General features: G+C 32.7%; 2 protein-coding genes across 7 annotated transcripts in view; both read left to right on the top strand.

The window, feature by feature from the left end:
* The first annotated feature begins 2,230 nt into the window (after nucleotides 1-2,230).
* Nucleotides 2,231-4,724, top strand: LOC126840444 (mitochondrial ribonuclease P catalytic subunit). Its single transcript, XM_050576186.1, has 6 exons — nucleotides 2,231-2,940; nucleotides 3,004-3,376; nucleotides 3,554-3,797; nucleotides 3,963-4,099; nucleotides 4,165-4,354; nucleotides 4,474-4,724. Exons 1-6 carry the CDS (start codon nucleotides 2,433-2,435, stop codon nucleotides 4,636-4,638), a joined length of 1,617 nt encoding a protein of 538 aa, XP_050432143.1. The 5' UTR covers nucleotides 2,231-2,432; the 3' UTR covers nucleotides 4,639-4,724.
* A 3,903-nt stretch (nucleotides 4,725-8,627) lies between these two features.
* Nucleotides 8,628-18,508, top strand: part of LOC126841157 (afadin) — a 63,893-nt gene continuing 54,012 nt past the window's right edge. For 5 of the 6 annotated variants that reach the window (XM_050577483.1, XM_050577480.1, XM_050577481.1 and 2 more), the window contains exon 1: nucleotides 8,629-9,042. The gene's annotated coding sequence lies outside the window, so the exon portion shown is untranslated. Of the gene's footprint in view, nucleotides 9,043-18,508 lie in introns of all 6 variants that reach the window. The other variant, XM_050577482.1, reaches the window with a different exon arrangement.

Genomic DNA, 18,508 nt, shown 5'->3' with positions numbered 1-18,508 from the left:
TCTCTCTCCGCGACCTTTTCTAATTACCAATGGTGTAATACATTCATTTATTACCTTCCATCCCCGGGTAGTCTTCAAAATTATGTACTAGTTGCCTCCAGTGACATTTATGTCTCTTATCGTTACACCACAGAGTAGATAAAAGCAGCAGGGTCACTTTGAATGTAAGCAAAACAGTGACTGCCATTTTGTGACGGACTATTTAGTATTATAATAGTATGTTATACCTATCAGTACACGACAAATTATAATAATGTATAGATGTAACATTATAGTCTTAAGAAGATGGCCGTCGCGTTTTTGTATGATAAGTATCTTCCCGTGTTAATTTTTATCAGTATATATGGGCCTGGTTACACTGGGTCAACAAGTACTATTGTTGCCTCCCGTGCCCGGTAGTCAATATTTTTGCTCCGAATTCCCTCCCAACGACCTATATTTATTTTTTTATAATCTTACATACTTGGAATCTGCATACTACCAAATTGTACAGTATTTTGGAATAATTAATCATAGTGTGTATTTTGCCCTGCGTGTGCAATTGATGATGACTGATAGTAGTACTTGTGTTTATTGTTAAAACAAAAATAACCATCAACTGCAATTCTCAGTTTGTATTATAATGATCGTAAATATAAAAGTTTTCGATTAACACACTGGCATTAATACTGCAAGTATTATTAATTTATCATTTTTACAAATTTAAAGCAGCTGACAAATTTAATAAATCGTATATTTTATACTCTTATAACACTTTAGAATACATAAATTCTACTTTTAAATTTGCTTCGTACTTTTTGATGCCACTTATTTCCTTTGTTGTTTTAGCACCTTACATCCCCATGACTAAACAGGCATGACAGGCTTGATTCTAGATAATACCGCGTAGGAAAATTGCCCTAGACTTGGAAAAAGAAAGAAATATTTTACCGTGTTAATTTCTCAATATACGTTTTTGTTTCACTGAACCAATTGACATAATTATTAATTATAATAATAATACTATGGTGCAATAAGAAATTGTAATTCCTTCATATCTCTTCTAAGAAACGTCATAGTGGTTCAAAATCAAAAAGAGTTTGCCAAAACCTCCAAAATAATTTGTTAATTTTAATTTTTTTGTACGTACATTATTCAGGTACCTATGTTTGAAATTTTAAAAATATTTTTTTAATGCATTGATTTTTTTGTGTAGTATAGTCAAAAATAATTTTAATATAACTACTGTAGAGATTAAAAAATAAGCGCCAAGACTATTTTTATGTTCTTGTCAAAGATACTAATTTAATTTAGGTCCAATTTTTAGAAACCAATAATTTTTAAATGGTCCTTATTATTATTATTATTTTTTACTATATAGAAGTAATTCAGTTGTTTTGGCACTGTCTGAAAGTGAATTATAAAACAAAAATTAAATTAACAACAAGTTTATGTTTTTTTCTTGATTTCAGTTTTCTGTTTGGGTATTGCTTGTTGATTTGTCATCACATTTGTAAATATTTTTTTCTTTTTTGTTCTTTTGTAATAGCTAATTCTTCGTTATATTTCATTCCTGCAATGCGGACTTCTGGATATTTTTTCACACAAGCGCGCATAGCAAAAATCTTATCAAAACACTCAAAAAGAGGCTCTTCACTGAAGTGATGACATGTGACAAACTCTTTAAACTCGACGCCACAGGGCCCCAGTTGCTATTTCTTGAAAATATTGATGTTTGCAATTCAACGAACCGTCTGGAAATTTTATCTTTGGTTCTGGGGTCGATAGTTCTACTTTGCTGGGCGACTGATAGACTTCTTTCGTTTCAAAGATGTTTGTATCTAAACCGTCTTTATTCTCTTGTGATATGTTTATAAGATGTGTCGTTAAATTATATTAAACAGGCAAATGTACGGTAAAATTGATAGTGGATTTATTAGATCTGCCAAACAATGTATGCGCACCATGGAATTTTACGTAGTATGCGGATGACAACGGATGATGCCTCTGCCAGAATCAAACTTCAACACATTGAAATTTATGTCTAATAAAATAACTATCAAACTATAAAATAAAATAAATCAATATTATCATTACGGCAATAATAAATACCATGCCAGAGATCATAGGCTTCTAACAGTTCTAACAAATACTTTATTCCGTTCTAAAAAATATTTTTTAAGCTAATTTGGTTTACCATTGCGGTAACGAATTTCTTATCAATGGTTACGGAGTTGATAATTTTTAGCGCTATCTTCACACACATGTCACATTGTTGGAGACTGAAGAGTGAAGTGTGTTTATTGCCCACGGTTCATTACATACAATATACATTATACATGGTCGTATGTAAAGTTAACTTATTATTTATTAGTATTCTGTATTAGTATTTTATTATAATTATATATATTAATTTCAACATGTAGTAAACAAATTAGTGTAACGTCTCAATAATGAACTTGTTCAAAAGACATATTTTTGGGAAAATTTATCATGTAATTTATCCACGGCCAGCTATAAAATTGACATGTAAACCGTTTTCATCAGTTCTGCCTGACACTAGCGTTGTGGTGCCGCGTAAATTGAATGGACGAGCGGCTAGTGGCAAACAAAAACGTATGATTACAGAATATGTGAGTAGCCCGGGTATGTGTGATTGGGATGCAGTGTGCAAGGCAGTATTGTCTGTACCCAAAGGATATATGAACAAAAACAATATCAATGGATGCATTTTGGAAGCCTGCTCCCAAATGAAACGTTTAGATTTAGCTAGAACGTACATGGATTATGTTCATAAAGGCGATAAAAATAAATTAAACACTTCATTAGAGCTGTTGTTTTATCGCACATGTTATGCGTGTAGAGATCAGTTGAATGATGAAGATCGTAAGGCTATTAAAACTCGTTGCCAAATGTTGTATGATAAATATATAACAATACTCAACGGCGTTCTTCTTGAAGGTACTATTCATTAGTTTTAATATTTGTTTTTTAAATTTTGTATTAGGTATGTTATATTTATAGGTATTGTAATGGGCCTTTGCTGTACTACTTCTTGGCGTGATTCTTTGGATTACATGAAATCGTTGAAAAATTATTATGATATAACTGGTAACACTTACAGAGTACTTGTACAAAAAGCTTTTGAAGAAGGAGAAACAGATTTAGGTTGGAATTTAATGCATATTTGTGTTAGTCGAACAATCGAACCACCGAAAGAAGGATTTCAAGCTTGGTTTGACTTATGTAAACAAAAAGAAAATTTAAATTACCTAAGAATATTGGAATTTTTGAGTGAAACGGAATATATTGTGCGAGAAGAATTGGCAGACTTAATTGTAAATAATCTTCAAGTATTAGGTTGTACTGTCAATTCTACTAAAATTATTCAAAAAATGTAAGAATGTTCTTTTAGTTTTAATCTTTTAGAAAGTATTAGTTGGCATTAAGCTAACTGATTGGACTCTTTATTTATCAATATTATAATGTGTAGTATTACTAAACTGTATTATATAAGACATAAGTTAAATAAAAAACTACAACAATATTCATAAATATAAATTTGATATTTCAGAGGAAAATGTACACATTGTCAGACGTTGTTAAATCCCATTAAAGTTACCGAAGAAGAGTTTAAATTGCTAAATGAATGTTTTATGTCAAATGTAATGGTTGGAAATAATATTTTTAATAATTCTTCACCTAAAGAACTACAGGATTTCAAAGATTTCATAAAAGTTTCAGCTCCATATGACGTAGTCGTTGATGGATTAAATGTCGCCTATGCCTATCGTGGGAAATTAGATAACAATTCCTTAGTAGGTAAATTAAATACTACTTAGTTCAATGCAAAATAAAATACAATATTAAGGTTACATTCAATACAAAACAAATTAATAAATTCAACTAGGTATAATTGTTTAAAATTAAAATGTTCATTAAAACAAATAATACTTATAACGATTATTATTATTAATTTTTAGGTTAAAATTGTTATGAAGAAACTAATTGAGAACAATTTAAAGGTATTATTAATTGGCCGTAAACATTTAGCTCGAATGTTGGGACGTGAATTTAATTATATAGAGAAAAATGCTCATATATTTTTTACAAGTGATCTGTAAGTGTATTGAATGTTTTTTTTTTCAAATAAAATAAAATATTAATAATGGTTTTATATATCAGATCAAAAGATGATCCTTTTTTGTTGTATGCAGCCATGTATAGTGGACTCGGAACAAAGGTTCTTACCAGGGACCTTATGCGAGGACATAAATATCTTTTAAGCAACCCTAAAATTAAAAGTATTTTTCAACGGTGGCTTCAACAACACAGGTTACATTTAAGAATACGTCCAGGGAGTGTTGGCATTATTGTGAGTAGTATGCGAGTTTCAGGTTTCTAGAGTACACTAATATTTATTGTTAATAATTGCTATTATTCCCACCAAATACATTTTTAAGTGGTGTTTTATTTAAAACATTTAATTTTTAGGACCCTTTATTTTATCAACAAATAACGCAACAAAATGGAAACGGCATATGGCATTTACCGTACCAACAACAAAAAATGCCTGGAGAGTGGGCAAAACCAGAATCAACTCCAGACCAATGGTTATGTATAAAAACAAATGTTAAAAAATCAACAATTACAAAATAAAACATGTAACATATTGGTTTTAGTTTAACCAAAACTAATTTTCAAAAAATAAAGAGTTTAGTCGCAAAACTAAAAATATTGATTTACTATGATGTTTTTTGTTTCTTTCTGACCTTCTGGTGGTTTTTATACAATATTAAGTGATTGCCAATATCAATTTTAATATAATAAACAAATTTGAAATGTTCAAAAGACAAATTCTGTATACAAGAATACTAAAAAACTACACTTTTAAAATATTTGGGCATTTTTTATTTAAATGACAAATAACTATAGAAAAATTATTTAGTTATTTGAATAAACTTATATTTAATGTATCAAATAATGTATTAAACATTTTTTTTTTATTGTTTCAATAGTCTGTATTTTGAACAATAATTTATTTTATTATATTTTATTATTAAAACTTAATTAAATGTTTTGCATTACATTTTTAATTAACTAAACAATAATTTACTGTTCAATTTAAAAATTTATTTCAATAACTTTTTATTATTTAAATTCGTTAAAATAAAAATAAATATTATTATTTGTGTTGTTATTTTAAATAATACTTAGGTATGCTGTGAGCAGGCGCAGATTTAAAGTTTCAGCGCCCCTTGGTTCTCAGCTGTTCACCATTCCTTAAAAGTTAAGAATATTATATTATATTTATTATTTCAGATAGATTTTTATTAATTTATTGCGAAAAAAGGTTTGTTTTCTTCATTTTAAATTAGTTGCCATTGAATTCTTTAAAATGTCTGCCTATTATTTAGCCTATTACTAGCCTAGTATACATTTTTCGAATTTCTGGCTTAGGTACACACACACACATATACACATGGCACACAAAAACGGACATTACAAGAACGATTTTAAATTTTTATAGCTTATACAATAAATTTTAATTTATACATACCTTTCGCCAATCTTTCCAAAAATGAAAATTTATGAGTTATAACATTTAATACAAGATTGTATTATATTGGATGACTTTTGCGCCCGAATTTTCATATTTTTGTCAAACATCTTTTTATTATTACCTACGTTATTTTTTTAGGTTTTTTACCTTGGAGTCTTAAAGTAATGTTATGTTTTGTTTTATAATTGTATTAAACTGGACGATTTAAATACTTAACCCCGGACACATTCTTGTCGACCAGTGATATAGTAAAAGTATGTACTGTCAAGTCAAATAGTAGTGTATCTGGGAATATTTTTCAATATATTTTGTTATAAAAATAAACATAAAATAATTGTAGATAACTGCTTAGGGCTGTATAAGGCTATAATTATAGCCTTGGCTAGATAATGTTTACCTAATTGATTTATTTAAAAAACATTAAAAGTAGTATGTCAGCACGAGGTTAAAAAAGTAAAAAAATTTAATTTATTTAAAATTGTTACTTACCGAAACATATTAATTCGAAACAATTTTTAGATCTTAAAATTAAGTGTTTCGCTGATTTTAGATGAATACTAAAATTGATTTTATATAAAATGAATATTTCATACACTCGTTGTGTTCATAATTTATTATTAAAATTTGGAATGGTTGATTAATATTAGTATGATAAATTAAAATAAAGCTGAAACGACAGAATTGATTATCATCCTGGCATAGGCAGGTTATACAATTATTTTTGATAAATTGTTAGATGTGTATAATCGTGTGTTTTTACTCATTAACATATAATTTCTATCGCATCGAATGCTTAAACGTATACATTTTTTTTTTTTTTTTTACTTGTTTGATACGTTTGCTTTGTACAGTTGACATGGCATTCGGTTTTGCCGTTACACAAATAATAATATACTATTATAGTTAAATAGTTACTGGCCAAGATTATATTATTGCATAGTACAACTAAAAATAGTGGTCGCCGGTGTATCGACTAGTTTTTATAATTTTATGATAATTATTGTAATTATTTTTTTTCTATAGTTTATTCCGTGTAACTCGTTACATGTTTATTTCATGAAATAATTTCATCGGAAAAAGCTATTAAATGCATAGGTTTTTTATTTGTTGTTGTATTTAATGGGAGAAATCGAAATTGTCAGTATAGTGCACGTCAACCAGTTTAATACCATATTGGAAACAAAACGTCGAAGTAAATATTTTCTCTTTAGTTGGAGACGGGTCGCGTCAAACGGGAAATAAGTTACAGCCTAATAATACCCCACTATAACAATAAAAAACACCGGCTAGTTAGAGAGTACTAGAAACGCATGAAATCACAATAATTATAATTGTTTGAAAGGACTAGTGATTTATTTTCGCGTTTCGAAGACTTAAATGCTGGCCATTTTTCAGGTACAACAAACCAGCTGATTTCCGTCGAATTTCCCAAAAGAAAACGTATCTTTTTCAAAAAAAATGAATACCAACCTTCTATGCTTAGCGTCAAAGCTAAAAAATGTAACTTAAATAAAACAATAAAATCAAGTAGGTACATTTTTCGATAAAGACAAATTGCCGACATTGATTTTTGTGTTCGGCTTTTCGAGGCAATTGACTCACCGATTTGTTTTAAGCATTCATTCATAAGCTAATCGCATCAAGACACGGCATGTCTACTACATAGAAGTAACCATATAATATACATACACTAATTGCCTAACCAGATGTCCTCAACCGTTCAACGGACTAGTAGTTTATTAGGGCGCAATCAAAATCTCATTCACGATTTTGTGAATCATTAAACACTTTCATCTCCGAAATTATTTGTTATAAAAGAAAAAAAAGTTACAGCAAAAACAAAATCATATTTTGACTTTAAAGTGATAATTGTTTCTTGATGACGGTTAATACAAGGCTAAAACTGAGTTCATTCATTTACCAACACTTTTACATAGTAATTGGTCATCGCGTGTAAACTAAACATGTGGCATACCATATGTTACATGCGAATTGCGGTTAGTAGGCATTTCCAAAATTATAGTACATTACACGTTAGCCGTCATATGTGATCAGTGCTCGAATAATTTTGGACAAAATGCAAGTGAACGTTCGTTTTAGTAGTTACTCGTAAATTTATATTTATTAATATATTCTATAAAACGTTTTTAAAAAACAACTTATTACAAACAAAACGGCTATAATTAATAAACACATTTTACTTAAAAATATTTACTCAAAAGCTAATGTAAATGATTCACCTGAAAAATAACTTCATATTACTACTCAAATCTATTTAAAATCAAATATTGCCTACATTTTGCGCCTTAACGAATAGACGAGACGGCCCCTTAATACACAAATTAGTGCATATAACTTACTAGTATGAATAATTTTTTAAATATACTAGACTATAGATATCTGGGCGCTTGCATTCTTTTATAATCTGATATCAATAAATTATACACTTGACACATTTCTCTAAATAAGGCATGGTAGCAGTTAATCATTTGAGCCCGCCAATTAGAGGTAATTTAAAATTATAACTGACTATACCTACTCTACGATTTTAAGTTTTCATTTTGCCTTATCTCCTATTCCTATACAAATGTGGGCTAACCAAATAATTTTTTTTTTACAAATCTGGATTGGTCACCATTTACATCAAATCCACCTCCATTGCCTCGTTATAACTCTACTTCAAAATTCCTCTATGGCTTCATCGCTATTTCTCTTACTTTACTGTTTCAAATTCCTCTCTCTTCTTTTTACAAGCGCAAACCATCTCAATCCATTCTCTCTCATCGTTCCTGCTATGGCTCAACTCCCAATAACTTCCTCAACGGCAGCTGATCAGGACAATATTAACAACCGTCCGCCAGAATAATAATAATAAAGGAAAAATGTCTGGATTCAGCGTAACCGGTGACCGCTCTTGGCCGCGCCACGGCCAACGGTCAAGCCGGCGGCGGTGGCGGCCGCGTTGTCTTCGCGCCTGGCCGTGCGGCAGCGCCCCGATCGGGAATCTGGTTTCACCTGGTCCGCGCATGCGCACGTCGACGTTCGGCCAGTTTTATCGTTAGGCACTACTCGTCGTCTGGTGCGTGTCGTTCGTACGCGCGGCCCCTCGATCGTCGGTACACCGTGTATTTATATTATTATTTATTATTTTCTTCCCCTCCGCCGCGCCGTCGTCCGTTGTTGTTATTCGTTTGGAAATTCGCCGCCGAGCTCGTTCGCCGTTGTGTGTAGAACTGTGTGCGCGCTTATCGCCCCGTGTGTGTGTGTGCGGTGCGTTTTTTTAATTTTCGTGCGTTTTTCTCCGTGTAAACATCGTATTTTTGAAAGTTTTGCCGCCGTGGAACGAACATGAAGAAAAGGTGAGAACGCGACGGCCGCCGCCGCGTAGTGACCGCATTTTCCCGCTACGCAGTTTCGACATGGCCCCGGGGCTACTACCTGTTAACGACCACGGCAATGTCAACACGACCGGGACACGCTGCTAAAATACACCACTAAAGGTCAGTTGTACTGATTTTCCGGAAACGTTATCAAACGTTGTTGTTATTGTTTTAACGGCGATTGCGTTTGAATCGCCGGGATACCTGCGCCGCCGCCGTGTTAACGTATAGATTGCGTGCAAAGATGGCTGCCGGCCTCGACCAGGTAACCGCTTACCTGTGCGTGCCACCCGAATAAACGGCCGGTTTCGTCGTCGCGTAGCGCTCGTTGTTTTTCTAAAATTTAAACCGTTTTTTGCGGTATTTTACTTGACCACGTTGGGGGCCTGGGTACGTTTCTGCTGTACCTGTCCGACAAACGGAAACGTTCTTCGGACGGCGGTGGCGGCGGCGACCGACCGACCTCGATCCGCGGCACACTCGCCCGTAACAATATTGTTCGCACATGATATAGGTACGGTATGATAATAGCCCCAAAAAAAAAGATAACAACCAATGGTGTGTCTGCCAACGCTAATATACCCCAGGCCGAAATGGGTATCGAGTGCCCGCCGAAAATAACATGGACCGACGCCAATGCTCGGCGCCCAGCGGTCGGTGTCGCATTTCAAAAATTTCGCACATTGGCAACGGCCGTTCTTTTTGTTGAAAATTTGAAAACGGTCGTTCTACGAATGGGCACGCCGCATTCAGACAACAGTAAGCGTGTTTATGGCCAATGTTGTTCGGACTCGCTCGTCGATTCGTTGCAATACTTTGCAATATTATTTCGATTCTCGTCTCGGAATTTATTGGCTTGTCAAACTGAAAAAAATGATTAGCGACAAACCGTGTTTTGGTCTATGAGCTATTATTATTATTACACGTGAGTGTGAGTTGAGGTTAATTTCGGTAAGCCGTTTGGCGACGAGCGTTTTTACCTTTGCCCCTTTTGACGAAAAAATAAAATCTCATATGCAAATGCAACGCCACTGTAAAAAATAAAAAATAATGGTTAAGATTTTTATTGTTTTCCGTCTGAACCGTTGGAATAGCGATTTCTTTGACCAAAATCAACTTGTCCTTCTTCACGCAACAATAGAGCGTGGATAAAATATGTCGTTAAACTCAAGGGCGTCGTAAAATTAATCGGTTTTTTTTGAACGGCATTATGTAGTTTATCTAAAATTTGTTTTCGAGAACCGTCGCTAAATACTCGGTAAACACTTATAGTCATACCGTATTCCATGTGTTTTTATTATGTCCATAAACAAAACAACATTTATATCGAGTTTGGTCGCTGAAGCTAACTTTTACTGTTGAAAAAACGAATTTATCAGTTTTCTTTTAATTGTTTGTTATTTTTTTGTTGGCGCGTTGAAAATATAGTTTTTGGTGATTCATCTGTTATCACAGTTGTTCACAGCGTTTAATTCCACTCGATCATTATCGGTCTAATCGCTCTGTGTACCTTCCTATTAGCTCAAAATATGTATTTTGGTACTCCTCACAAAGGTTAATATTATGTTATTTTATCAACAATTAATAAGTGTCGCGACTAGAGGGAGGTATTTTGGTTGGGGGTGGGGGGTGTTTATCGGCCTATTTGAAATAAATCGAATACATTTGTTTTATGCAAACACACTTTTTACGTTTTAAACAAACGTGTTCTGCTTTTGTTACAAATAATCCAACATTATATTTTCTTCGTTTGAAAAACACTAATTTTACATTTATTAATTATCACCGCTAGACAGTAATAAAATAAAAACCTAACAAATGTGCACGAAAAACAGACGAGTACATCATCGTCATGCGTGGAATGCATTGGCGTGTAGAAGGTTAGGTTAGGTGATGGCGTGTGTCGTCTATACTGGGGCACATTCTTTTTGATGCAATTATTTTGTGGAAATACAACAGTCGGTGGCGGCAATCGTTGACGAAGCGCTCATTTCGAGAAAGAAAAAAAAAGATTGTACCAATAAAATGTACAAATACTATGTTATTTCTGAGCAACGGCAGGATGTTCGGATAATAATGTACTTCTATAAAAAAAAACATTTAAAAAAACCTCTTGAATGCGCGGACTACGCGGTAGTTGAAAAGTATAGCTTGTCCATATTCCATACTATGATTTAGTGTGATGTTTCATTATGGCTCGAGTGTGTGCTATAAAAAGAATTGGTTTGGTCGGCGGTGGCCGGATGATTATTAGACGAATACCAAAACTGTTGGACTGTTTATCAGTTGTTAATAATAATACACTATTCTTCTGCCGCCCATTTAACCGTTTATAAAAATACTATTAATTGTTCGATAATGTGTGTCTTGTTATGGCGTATTATCGTATTGTCGTGCATTTATTTTAGATAAAAATAATTACGCAAGAAATAAATTGACGTTTGTGGGCGAGTTCTGGTAAAATGTTATTCAGACAATAAACGGTTAATTACGTGGATAAATTAATAATTATTTTTTTTTCCAATTTTTTTGTTTAAAATCATTTTTATTTATAAAACAATTTATTATTTATAAAACAACACTATTATCCAGGAAATCTATGAATATAAATGTTCAGTTGGCTGTTATAGCATAACTCGATTAATACAGAGATAATATTGAGTGCCTCGTGCAATTTGATTTGGGTCAGTTCAAAATTATCCGTTAAACGTTTTTGAATTTACCTACAACTAATAATATTTATTGTACTAAAAACAACTTTTTTCTTATTAAATATTAAACATTTCATTACTTTATTATATGTAAACAAATTATTAATCAATTAATCAATCAATCATTGTTGACCTTTTGAAGTTTTTTTCTGACAGTTAAAATTTTCATAAATTATTACCATTATCATTTTTGCGTTGATACCTAAATTTAAGTATGTATAATAGTTACATTTAATGGTTTATAGAATTTATATAGAGGAAAGAATGCAAATAATATAGCTAATTGATTTCTTTACGGCAAACCTACATGTTTTTTATATTTCGCAATACATGCAAATGGTTTTCCAATGACGTGTCTGGCTGTAAAAATACTTAATGATTTTTATCTATCTTTTTATTAACATAATTAGTTTGTATATGTGTATGTTATAAATCAAATGTAATTACTTGCAGCTGTGCAGCTGTAGTAACGTTTTCAAAATCTAGTAAAACAACGTTTTTTTATATAGTACTTCTTTACCTATACCTTAACATGTTGAAGTTTTCATTTTATATACTTCGGAATGAGTGTAGTTGGCTTGTAATGAGAATCAAATATGTCTCCGTTTCGGTACAGTAAATCCGATTAGCCGACCTTGGATTGAATAAGGGGATAATACAAACAAAAAAATAATGACTAAAATAATAACAGTTGAACAGGGGCGAGTCCGTTCATTTCCTGTTGCATTCAGGATGGGCGGTTTTGTATTCTCAACTCTTATCGGCGTAACCCACTTGCAAGTGGCGCAGAGATAATAATAAATGGTAATAAATTGGAACACAAGTGAAACTATACCTAATATTATAATTTAGTGTCCTTGTGGAACAACAAGCTTTTTCGATTTCCTGCGATTGTAGTAAGAAGCGGTTCCCGTTGAACAACCGTCTTAATGAATGTATCAAAATAAGCTATTATTGGACGTAATGTACACTATTTGTGCACCTGTGCGTACGAGTGCTATATGCTATAGTGAAGCCCTATAAAACGCTACACAAAGAATAATCCCTTTATTCATGACCTGTTTTTCGCATGCCCGCCTACACTTCTGCTATGTTAATGTAAAATATAACAACGTAATGATTATTGTGTAGTACACTGTGGCTCACATCCTTGAAAGTTGTATATTTTCTGTATTGAAATTGAATGACAGTAGATGATTATTTGGCATCGATTATTGTTTGTTTGTGTTTGGACGATTTATGGATATTTCAGCTTTCTACTCGTTCGTATATTTTATTCATTGATTCCAAAAACTCAAATGAATTTGCCGATTGGGTTTTGGAGGATCTGTTGGAAGAGTTCAAATAATTGAAATACTTTAGACGGGTCCATGAAAGACAGTTATAATTATAAAGTTCCCCGAAATACGTGCATAACAGGTTCTTAGGGTTTCTGCTGTTCAAATTTAATTTATGTTTAAACTAAATAGCAGTAGATACAAAATAAGATATTTAACATCGTTAAATCATGATGAAAATACATATTTTTAATAAAACATTATTGTTTGATATGTGGCCACAGATGGTGTGGATATAATAGAATATTTTTTCTCAATTAATGGAATTCTTTAGTCCCAAATCCTCACGGTCTACTCAAAATGGATTACTAGAATTTCCACCACACTCGACCTCTGCCATGTAAATTTATTCTCCCTAATTTTTCTATTGCCAGTGGCAATCTTTGCTACCCGTTTTTCTAGAGTTTCAGAATTGAATGTCGCTTTATGTAAACATCATGGTACTTAATATTTTAAATAATTATTTAAACTAATACATTTGTCTGTCAGCTTGTATGGTGGCGCGGTTGGTGTAGTTTTGAGTTTCGGTGCAAGTGTATGGATCCTCTTTAGTTCTTCAATTAGTCGTGTCATAGAGGTTGTCCGCCGCCACAAGTTAAACATTGCATAGGGGTAGTAGCGTTTATAGCGAAACTTGTACATTAAGTAGTTCACCTTAGTTATTGAAAAGTCTTTAATCAAATATTTATAATTATAATGTAGACATGGATTAAAATTCTTCGATTTTTTTGTAATTTATCTCATCATTCGTCTTGATTTTTTTTAAATATCGCTTTAAAGATAAAACTAACCATGTTAGGATTCTTAATACAATGAATTATATTAATATAATATGTTTTTAAAATAACACACTTATATTATGAGCACATGTGTCATATAAGAAATTATTTAATTCAGTAATATGTTATGACGTATGCTTTCTCTCCCCTAGGTTGGGGCTATGTCATTTTATGTAGGTCTTGTGTTTTTTCATAGGTCCTAGGTCATGTACTTACAGCACTCAAAGGCCATACGCACTGAGTATGCAGCTGAATACTCTGGAGTTACTGAAAGGGCCAATAAATCTATTGACCGAAGCCCAGATGGAATAACTAAAAATAAGGGCTCGTTAAAAAAAATATAATGTGTATGTGTAATGGTTTAATTTTACAATTTTTTTTATTTTTATAGTGAAAGTGATTTTTGACAATTTTTAAACTATAATTTAATTAATTACATAATACATTATTTTGTCAACACAAATGTAATATGTAAACACAAATAAACGTTTAATTTAGATGTTTTGGTCATTAGTTAACTGCGTTTTTTTTTCATTTAACTTATTTTCTTTCGTAAATAAGCCGGTGGCTGTTTGCCAAGAATTATCTTTAATTTCGAGTAGGTATGCTATACACGTACAACAGTTATTGGAATATTGTAACACAAAAATGCGTTTGGTATATATATATATATATATATATTATTATAAAACCAAGCAAGTCATAACAGTCGAGGGAATTCGACAAAAATCACAGTGAAACACTATACCCGCCGATAAGGAAAGAAAAAAAACACTCCGTTAATAACAAAATGTAATGTTATCGAAAAAAAATATTTATTGTTGTCGTATATTTTTATTGTCGATTGAAAAATGGTATTTACAAATTTTTAGGATTGGTCGATCGCCGCTGTGTTACGACCTTGTAAATTACGGGTCAGGTTAGGTATGTCGTAGTATACAGCGGGAAATGGTGTTTTTTTTATAGTGTGCGCCACGTGTGTTGGAAATTGGAATTATTATTCGTAATATTGTTTTTCCCTCTAAAACCAACGGGTTAGACGGCGGCTCGAATGAGTGTCGTCGTTTTGCTTGGGTTTATCGTCAAATCTTATAAATTTATATTGTAATAAAACGTCGCCGAGCAGTCGAACGCCCGACCGACAAGGGAACTCTACAACAATGGCCTGTACGATTAGACGGATGAGTCATACTGCACAATGTGGGGCTACTACAATTTCTTCTATACTACGGCTACTATGCAAGTATAGTATGTATGTAGTATAGCCCATGTCATAATATACCTTGACTAGTGTGTGTACAACACACTCACGGGTTCTGAATGTTTTTTTTTTATTTTACCTTGTGAGCATAATCTGTTGGACACGACGTCGCGTCATTCGCCGTCACTCGACACTCGACTATAGATTGTACGGGATTTCAATGGATTATGTTTAAGCTCACATTTTTCGTGCTTAATAATATTGACATCAGGATTGTGGCGATTAATTTTCCAATTTCACGACGCAGATATCGATACGGTTAAAAAAAACATCCTTGAAATAAGTGTTTGAAGTTATAATAAAATGTAATTAAATATAGGTAATATAGTATTTACGTCTTAATATTATGATATTGTATTAAAACATCCAATTACGACAATAACAACTATAACCGATAACATTGAAAGTTAACATTGTAAAATATATAAGTTTTACAATATATTATGACACTTGTTTCGTGTTTACGAACTACATTACAACAGAAATATTATTTTTTTATTGTTATTGAAGATATTTTTTTAGGCGGGGCTCCTCGTTTTGCAATAATCTACGCGCCATTGCTATATCTTATTTGAGTAGTCAAAAAGGTTCTGTCAGAGTGGATCTTGGCCAGGAAAGCGTGCGATTACCACACTTTTCGATGATCACACTGGCGAACATGATGATTTAAATAGGATTTCCATAGATTTTTGAGCGCGGCGTTCCGTTACAACGTGTTGTCTGTCGAGGGAAAAAAAATATGAAAAACTAAAAATAAAATAAATACACTGTTGGTTCCGCATACGTCGGATTGACCTACGTTAATGACTCACTCGGATGACCGAGAACAATGTGAGCGCAAATCTTCGTAACGCAATTAATTCGTTCTTGTTGGTTTTCTTTTCTATGCCCGCTGAATAATAGTATTACTACTACTCCGCTTGTCGTTAATATGTGTGTCTTCTTCGCTCGGACCGGTTGCATGCTAGACCAGACACGCCGCACCGTGTGTTCCGTAACATTTCCATTTGTGAATATATACGATACCCCCGACGGTTTTTTATCTTGTCTAATTTTTTTTTGCCGTCCATCGAAAATACGGTGTCGGTAGCAACCGCAACGTTATAATAAATAATAATAACGGTAATGCGCTATCGCGCGATGATGCCCCGCCGTCACCGCTGTCGATTATTTCCTCCCATGGAGTTCTGTCCGCTGTGCGGCGAGGAGTACTCTTACTTGCTACTAATTATTGTTATTAGCGTTTAAAAATCCGAACCGTTTCCACCTCGAGAGCGATTTTGTATTTATTAACGAGAAACTAGACATTTCTTATCGTCCCGGAAGGGTTGCCGGAGGCGTAACCTGTGCGCTGGTTTCCGGTCCAAAACAATAATAATGTCTTGTTTAATCGATAACAACTGCGTTACCGTTTTCAAATGTGTACGCATTATACTTCTATATTTTTAAATATTCAAGAACTCGGTTGATATAGTAGATATCGTGCTATGACATTATAAAAAATGTAAAACAAGTTTTTAGACGCAGCTCTGAAGTTACAAGCGGAGGACATATTTTAAAAAACAAACCCCTTAGACTATTGATTTTTTATTTTTTGTTCTATTTTACAGATATGAGACTACCTACTAAAACGATAAAATGGAATTATCTTGAACAGAAAGGCTTTACTAACAAATTTTGTTTAAAAAGACTTTAAAATTTAAAGTTTTGGAATCTTTTCTATTTTCTCAATTAATTATTTTCTTTTTTAGCAAATTATTCAGTATATATTTCTAACATAAATTCATATTTATAAATTTAACTATATTAATTTTAACTATTATGTTTATATGACTTATGTGGTTGGTAAAATGGGTTATTGTGAAAATACGAATTTTTACGAATGAAAAAAAGCACAATTAATTATTGGCTAGTAAACAGTAATTTTTTTAATATTAATATTCTATAAATATCAAATTTTAACAAGTTGACTGGCAAGCTGTATAAGAGCTTTGAACATTTGAGAGCTGAACATGATATTCAAGATAGCCTATTTGTTAAATGAAATTCAAATAAACTAAAAATTTAACCTACTTAGTTTTAGAGGTTTTTATTTACAATTTTTTTATTCAATACTTGGGTAAACGAACGATATTCGATTTTAAGTGGGAACTATGAGATTTGTTAGTGGATATTAAGCTGAAATTAAATAATTAAATCCTAAGAGCCTAAATCTCTACTCGCTCTCATTTCGTGCATGCATGGGAGACACGGGCTTTTAAATGTTAAAAAATATATATAAAACCGTAGCACAACGATGACGTATATAACTATTAACCCGGGGGTCGATCAACTTGAGTAAAAATTAGCTTTTATCAGTGTTTTTTTTTAAGTATAGTTTCCCTGAACAGTTTATTATTCTTGTTTGCCAAATTGGCGTTTTGCGGTTGTTATTGATTCGACTTATATTTATGACGTTTTAACCCTTTAATCGTACCTACGTCGACCAGACGGCCTGCAAACACGCACATACATTGCCGTTTAACAGGCGCCAATGGTTTTGTACGGTTTCCTTATCGGCCAGGGAAGTACCCTTATCGGCAATATTGCCCAACAGTCGAACTGTTTCACCGAACGAGAATTACATGATATTGGAACGTGGGCGTTTGCTGTGCACATTTGTGCTTATACGAGCAATATTATTCGTGCTTGAGAATAGAAATTTGTTTGAAATTCATTGTTGTTATTACTATTTTCTATTTGCTGTGAAATTACAAAAACCATACTGTTGATTTGGACGGATGTAGCGTAAAACATAAATACCTAATTTGTACTGTGCCTGTGTGTAGTGAATTGATTTGGCCTTTTTGCCAATTAAGCGGACGGACTTGCCGGCAATCGGAATTTATTTATTATTGCCGGGTCCGGTCATGGTGACCATTCGGGCTTGTCGAGACGACAATATATCTATTCAACTGTACACTGTAAAATTACATGTTTGTTACAAATGGACAAGTTCACACTATGTGTTAAAAGCGCGATGCGTAATGACCGTTTTAGTATACTAGATTTTCACAAACGACTTTCTTACTGGCGTACTAAGTGTATTGCATTGAAAAAATACTATCTCACGGTTACGATTTTAAGCGCTGGACCGATTTCTCCACGTTTGCAGTCCTATATGTCAGAAATAGTTAACTGGAGGTACTTTAAGTTAGTACGACTTGAGTCTTGAGTTTTGAGTCTTGAGTTGAAAAAGTTTACTTGCTTAAACGAAATTTCTAAAGAAGCATACGTAATCAATGTATTTAACAACACTTTTTGGACATGCCTGCCCAACAGTTTGATAGTAATTATGTTTTCTCTTATCTCTTTAAATTTCAAAGAACATATTTATCCCACGTCTGTTGAATATCTTTAAATATCTTATCTGAATTTAAAATTAACCAAATTATTTTGACCTACTTACGTGTATATGTGTAAAAAGTATACAGTCTCTGATAAGATTAGTTATAGATT

This window comes from Adelges cooleyi, unplaced genomic scaffold, assembly GCF_023614345.1.
Source record: "Adelges cooleyi isolate 19-005CV unplaced genomic scaffold, UGA_ACOO_1.1 ACOO_flye_CR_arks_rails_tigmint_CR_PRNA_376, whole genome shotgun sequence".
Taxonomy (NCBI): domain Eukaryota; kingdom Metazoa; phylum Arthropoda; class Insecta; order Hemiptera; family Adelgidae; genus Adelges; species Adelges cooleyi.
Note: the sequence above shows the minus strand (reverse complement) of the source record. Positions and strands in the feature narration are given on the sequence as shown.